Source organism: Rhinopithecus bieti, unplaced genomic scaffold, assembly GCF_001698545.2.
Source record: "Rhinopithecus bieti isolate Rb0 unplaced genomic scaffold, ASM169854v2 scaffold_5260, whole genome shotgun sequence".
Classification (NCBI taxonomy): Eukaryota; Metazoa; Chordata; class Mammalia; order Primates; family Cercopithecidae; genus Rhinopithecus; species Rhinopithecus bieti.
In genome coordinates, this window is record NW_016805896.1 from 1,624,455 (window position 1) to 1,631,447 (window position 6,993).

The following is a 6,993-nucleotide window of genomic DNA, read 5'->3' on the forward strand; positions in this document are numbered from 1 at the left end:
AATATGTAAAAATATATGTATATCTATATCTTTCCAGAATTGCTTTTACAAAATCTCAGAATACTTTGTAAGTATTTTACACATAATTTATAAAATATTATTTTCTATATAGTATAAAAAATTCACACAGTCTCACAGAATGATAGAAGGAAATTCACACATACTATCTAGGGTATTAAATCCCCAAGACTACATTCTCCTCTTAATAAAATTGACCTTTGCTAATGTTAAAATTTTTTTATTTAATACTTTAGGAAATAACTGTGCAATGTTTTAAATGAATGAAAGATTGTGGGAACTTGGAAAGAAATGTTAAGCATTCCCACGTTTTTATTCATGTGAACATTGCCTCATAAATCATTTTTATGCTATCGTGTTTACTAATTGTGTGGATTTATTCGAGTTCTTTTTGGCCAAAATAATGGTGAGCTGCCCATGTTTATAATAACTACTTTCCTGTCAGCCTGTAGTAGTTTGCTATTTTGTTACTGTGATTATTATTTTTTCTCTAATTCCCATCTTCTTTACTACTAGTTCTAGCCTAGTCTGCTTGTATTTTCTCCTCCTTTATTTGTCTAAAAAGATAAACAAGCTTTAATTTGCAAAGTGCGTGGGGAGTTATGAATACACGATGACCTCTTAAGAACTTGTCCAATGCCAACATTCCTGCAACAAATCTTAAAATCTTGTTAGTGTCATATTATTACCATTTATTCTAATATGCGTCCTTAACAGTTAAAATGATAGAACTAGTTGAAATAGCAAATAACATTTGAAATATTTTTCTGAGATATAATGCAAGGGATAATAAGTATAAAGATAACAACACCCCCTGAGTGAGTTGTTTACAACCCTGACTGAACATTGAAATTGCCTGGGGAAGATTTTGAAATTACTGATGCCGTTGGCCGGGCGCGGTGGCTCAAGCCTGTAATCCCAGCACTTTGGGAGGCCGAGACGGGCGGATCACGAGGTCAGGAGTTCGAGATCATCCTGGCTAACACGGTGAAACCCCGTCTCTACTAAAAAAAAAAATACAAAAAGCTAGCCGGGCGAGGTGGCTGGCGCCTGTAGTCCCAGCTACTCGGGGAGGCTGAGGCAGGAGAATGGCGTAAACCCGGGAGGCGGAGCTTGCAGTGAGCTGAGATCCGGCCACTGCACTCCAGCCTGGGTGACAGAGCGAGACTCCGTCTCAAAAAAAAAAAAAAAGAAATTACTGATGCCTAGATCTATTGCCTTGAAATTCTTATATAATTGGTCTGGAGTGCAGCATGGACGTGAGATGTTTTTAAAACTCCGCAGATAATTCTAAACTACAACTAATGTTGAGGACCACTGGTCTCAGACTATATCCAGATTATGTTATTAACCTTGACTACACATTAGAATCAATGGGTGTATTTTAGAAACATAGCTTCCCAGACTCCAGGTCCAGAAATTCAAATTCTATTTTTCTGAGATGGAACCATGCATTATTTTTCTTGTGTCCCCTGATTTTAACGTGAAGTTAAGGTAAGAATTATTGCTCAAGAAACCAAGAGGTTTAACATCACAATATGGGAAGTTATGATATATTATCATTGTGGTTTTTTTTTAATTGTTGTTTTATTGATGACAAACCATAACCTTGGCCTGCTAGAAGAGTTCAATGGCACAAATTTAGTTTTTTACTCATTTATTTTTTTTTTTAGATGGAGTCTCACTATGTCACCCAGTCTGGAGTGCAGTGGCATAATCTGGGCTCACTGCAAACTCCAACTCCCAGGTTCATGCCATTCTCCTGCCTCAGCCTCCCGAGTAGCTGGGACTACAGGCGCCCATCACCATGCTCATCTAATTTTTTTGTATTTTTAGTAGACACGGAGTTTCACTAAACCCCATCCTCTATGATTTGTTACTACATGATTTGTTACTACTCCCATCCTCTATGCTGTTTGGGTGGAGGTGGGTGACATCAGTGAATCTGACTTGATGAACCTGAGAAAACTTCACAGCAACTTGGAGGGACACCCTACCCCCCGACTGCCATTTGTTGACATGGCAATAGGGTCCCTAGGGGTGCTGCATGTGGAATGGCTTGTACTGGCAAGGACCTTGACAAGGTCAGCTACTGGCCTTGTCTGTGCCAGGATGGTCTCAATTTCCTGACCTTGTGATCCGCCCTCCTTGGCCTCCGAAAGTGCTGGGATTACAGGCATGAGTCACAGTGCCCGGCCCACAAATTTAGTTTTTTAAAGTAAGTAACTTTGCTTTAAAAATGATTTGTAGTAACAGTCGTTAAAAGATAAACCGAGGCACATTAAAATGTTAAAGCATTTATTTAACCATTCAGTAATTCACGAATCTGGTAGCTCCTGATGAAGGAGCCAAGGAGAAGGCTTTTATAGGGTGAATTTGGAAACAAGGGAAAGATATTTAATTCGTTAAAGTGGAGTTACTAGCCTTATTTAGGTTATCCCAGTAGAAAGTCTCTAGTTAGAAGTTAGCTGGCAGTTTCTGATTGATTAAGCTTAAATTTCCTTTTCATCATTTACACTGATTTGGGTTTCCTTTTCTTAGGTAAGAACTCAGTGAGCTGAAGCTACGTCAGCCTACTGGCCTTCTAATTATTTCAACACAGAAATAGTACTTTGGGCACACTGGAGTTGCAATTCTATTCTGCCATTGGGTGGTTTCAGATTTGTTCTTCCTGTACATTTTGGTCAAATTAGTCATTATATTTCTTTCTATAAGTCTGAGATTCAGATATTTAGTTTCTCTGAGAAAGTCTCTGTTGAGACAGCATTGCCATGCTGGTCAGATTGAAAGTGACTTTGGATCCTTTCTGTTAATGGTCTGATGTAAAAGAGTGATGTCTCGGATATAGTGTTAATGCATTAAAAAAGCACAGCCTCACAAATAGCTTCCTATAATACACAGAAAAATACATTTTTTCTGTGTATTATAACACAGGGAATTTTATAACACAGGGAAAGGTAAAAAGAAATTTAATTATGCTTACTAATGTTGAACATGTAAGTGACAAAGTAAATACTAAAAATCCACTCAGCTGGGCTTGGACAGAGAGGGAGAACGGTGCACATCAGAGGGGGCAGACGACCGCGACGTTTCAGTTTCCTGGGTCTCGCGGGAAGCTGCGTTGTGTGCGCCCCCGCTGGTGGCTGAGCTCAGGCCTCCAGGCAGAGGCGAGGCGAGGGCGGGGCGGTCACGTGACAGCACTGCTCCGGTGCGTTGTGGGGGTGCTGCGGCGCCATTTGCTTTGCCAAACCGACAAAAGAGAGATCATGGCCAACGACGCCAAGCCTGATGTGAAGACTGTGCAAGTGCTGCGGGACACCGCCAACCGCCTGCGGATCCATTCGATCAGGGCCATGTATGCCTCTGGTTCTGGCCACCTCACGTCGTGCTGCAGTGCAGCAGAGGTCGTGTCTGTCCTCTTCTTCCACACAATGAAGTATAAACAGACAGACCCAGAACACCCGGACAATGACCGGTTCATCCTCTCCAAGGGACATGCTGCTCCCATCCTCTATGCTGCTTGGGTGGAGGTGGGTGACATCAGTGAATCTGACTTGCTGAACCTGAGGAAACTTCACAGTGACTTGGAGGGACACCCTACCCCCCGACTGCCGTTTGTTGACATGGCAACAGGGTCCCTAGGGCAGGGATTAGGTGCTGCATGTGGAATGGCTTATACTGGCAAGTACCTTGACAAGGCCAGCTACCGGGTGTTTTGTCTAATGGGAGATGGCGAATCCTTAGAAGGCTCTGTGTGGGAGGCTTTCGCTTTTGCCTCCCACTACAACTTGGACAATCTCGTGGCGGTCTTCGACGTGAACCGCTTGGGACAAAGTGGCCCTGCACCCCTTGAACATGGCGCAGACATCTACCAGAATTGCTGTGAGGCCTTTGGATGGAATACTTACTTAGTGGATGGCCATGATGTGGAGGCCTTGTGCCAAGTATTTTGGCAAGCAAGTCAAGTGAAGAACAAGCCTACTGCTATAGTTGCCAAGACCTTCAAAGGTCGGGGTATTCCAAATATTGAGGATGCAGAAAATTGGCATGGAAAGCCAGTGCCAAAAGAAAGAGCAGATGCAATTGTCAAATTAATTGAGAGTCAGATACAAACCAATGAGAATCCCAGACCAAAACCACCTGTGGAAGACTCACCTCAAATCATCATCACAGATATAAAAATGACCTCCCCACCTGCTTACAAAGTTAGTGACAAGATAGCTACTCAGAAAACGTATGGTTTGGCTCTGGCTAAACTGGGCCGTGCAAATGAAAGAGTTATTGTTCTGAGTAGTGACACAATGAACTCCACCTTTTCTGAGATATTCAGGAAGGAACACCCTGAGCGTTTCATAGAGTGTGTTATTGCTGAGCAAAACATGGTAAGTGTGGCACTAGGCTGTGCCACACGTGGTCGAACCATTGCTTTTGCTAGTGCTTTTGCTGCCTTTTTTACTAGAGCATTTGATCAGCTCCGAATGGGAGCCATTTCTCAAGCCAATATCAACCTTATTGGTTCCCACTGTGGGGTATCCTCTGGAGAAGATGGACCCTCCCAAATGGCCCTGGAGGATCTAGCCATGTTCCGAAGTATTCCTAATTGCACTGTTTTCTATCCAAGTGATGCCATCTCAACAGAGCATGCTGTTTATCTAGCCGCCAATACCAAAGGAATGTGCTTCATTCGAACCAGCCAACCAGAAACTGCAGTTATTTATACCCCACAAGAAAATTTTGAGATTGGCCAGGCCAAGGTGGTCCGCCACAGTGTCAATGATAAAGTCACAGTAATTGGAGCTGGAGTTACTCTCCATGAAGCCTTAGCAGCTGCTGACCATCTTTCTCAACAAGGTATTTCTGTCCGTGTCATCGACCCATTTACCATTAAACCCCTGGATGCCGCCACCATCATCTCCAGTGCAAAAGCCACAGGCGGCCGAGTTATCACAGTGGAGGATCACTACAGGGAAGGTGGCATTGGAGAAGCTGTTTGTGCAGCTGTCTCCAGGGAGCCTGATATCCTTGTTCATCAGCTGGCAGTGTCAGGAGTGCCTCAACATGGGAAAACTAGTGAATTGCTGGATATGTTTGGAATCAGTACCAGACACATTATAGCAGCCGTAACACTTACTTTAATGAAGTAAACTAAGCTTATTTCTAAAAAGTCAAGTCTATTGGCTTTGGTCCAAAAGCACTGGTATCTTTGTATTAAATTCATGCTTATTGTTACCAAACCATTATTTATGCCTATTCAGTTGTACTGTTTCTTTTAAAGCAAAGCCATTTAATATCTTTCTTTGTTCCTAATTTGGAAATTAAAGTTTACCTTTCTGTTAATCTATGTATAAATGTTACTCTGAGTTATTAATGTGGATTTTAAAATTGTAAGCAATAGAATAGGAAATAAAACAACTATCTAATACAAATATTTCTGATAAGACTACAAATATCTGACTGAATTGAGGATTAAGGTAGAGGTAACTATATCTTAAACGAGTATGATTTCCTTGTAAGTTAAAAAAATTGAAATTTAATTGTAGACTTCAGTAAAAGTTTTGAAGGCTGTTTGAGCTTTTGTATAATGCCATCCTATACCTGCAGTTTTACAAATAATATTTGACTACAGTTGCCTTGGAAATTCCTCCAAAGTTTGCCTTCATCTCCCTTCTACAGTTTGGAGGTGATGGTGCAGCAGTGAAAGCTCTTATGATGCACCACACTGCTTGTGGTGTTCTGTGAAGAGATGAAAGTATTACTGGTTCTAGTTTGCACACTACACACATAGTTTTGTGAAGCTTCAGAAATGTTTTGTTTTTTCCTTGTGGCCAAACCAGATTGTTAATCTGATTGTATTCATGTACTAATGATACTAAAGTCAATGTAATAAAGCATTTAAAAATCAGATACTTTAGTCTGTGCTGTGTATGTGAGATTTGATTTCTTCCTGATGAAATCCTAAATAAGGGAGAACTTGTGTCTAAATGAAAAGCAGAGAGAGTCGTGTCCCCCAGAAGCAAACCTGGAAAAAAAGTTGAAGCTGGAGATAAGTTACTAGAGAAGATTGTATGGACTAAAAAGCCATCCCTTAAGCAGACTCCCGATTGTTGGCTGTGAGTGTGTAAATATATGCTTGGAGTACAAGAAAGTACCAGTCAGGCAAATCACAGATGGACCCAAAGTTCCACACTAAATTAAAATTACTCTGTGTCAATGTCAAGTAATTATTTCCTTATTTTTATTACCCTCATTAAGTTCTTTGGGGGCATAACAAATTTGTCTCAGCAATCATTGTCTTAGGAGGAATAATAGAGTCAAAAAATATTAATACTAACCTGGGAATTAGAGAAACCAGCCTCTTCTCATCTACTACTACCCGTTTTCTCTAAGCTGATTTCCTCTTTTGTAAAATGATTGTGAAAATTGCTCTGTTTTTCATAAGATTTAAAATTACTTTGTAGAAATAAAAGTTGATATAAAATCATTGCAGAAATTTAGAAAATGCAAATAAGTAAAATGTGTTTACCCCACATTTCACACACACAAAAATCCATTTAATTGTATTTACTGGCATGTGTTCTGTACATGCTATGAAAGTGGGCATGTAAAATGATCTGTTTCCAACCAAACATGTATAAGCACACCTTTAATAATGACAGTGTATCAAGTTCTTTACGTCTAATGGAATCTCAGACACCACCAGAAATTATATATATTTTTTGTAGCAGGGTGGGGAAGCCCTTAGGAATCTCTCCTGTAAAGACTCTGTTTCACAGGTTATCAACCATAGGCTATGAGCTCCAGAGAGAAGAAATAGCAGGTGAGTCTTATGTCCACAATTCTTCAAGTAAGAATCATATCCGGCTTTGTTATATTGAATGTTCTCTAGCTTTGAATCTGTCCTGAGATCTTTTAAGTGTCCATGGGAATCTTAGGAGAGAATCATCCCGACAGATGCTAACCCTTGACTGCTAAAGT

General features: G+C 40.7%; 1 protein-coding gene across 1 annotated transcript; it reads left to right on the forward strand.

Annotated features, from left to right (window-relative positions):
- Positions 1-3,027: 3,027 nt before the first annotated feature.
- TKTL2 (transketolase like 2) lies at positions 3,028-5,922 on the forward strand. Its single transcript, XM_017873947.1, has one exon. The coding sequence runs from the start codon at positions 3,285-3,287 to the stop codon at positions 5,160-5,162; it is 1,878 nt and encodes a 625-aa protein (XP_017729436.1). The 5' UTR covers positions 3,028-3,284; the 3' UTR covers positions 5,163-5,922.
- The last annotated feature ends 1,071 nt before the right edge of the window (positions 5,923-6,993 follow it).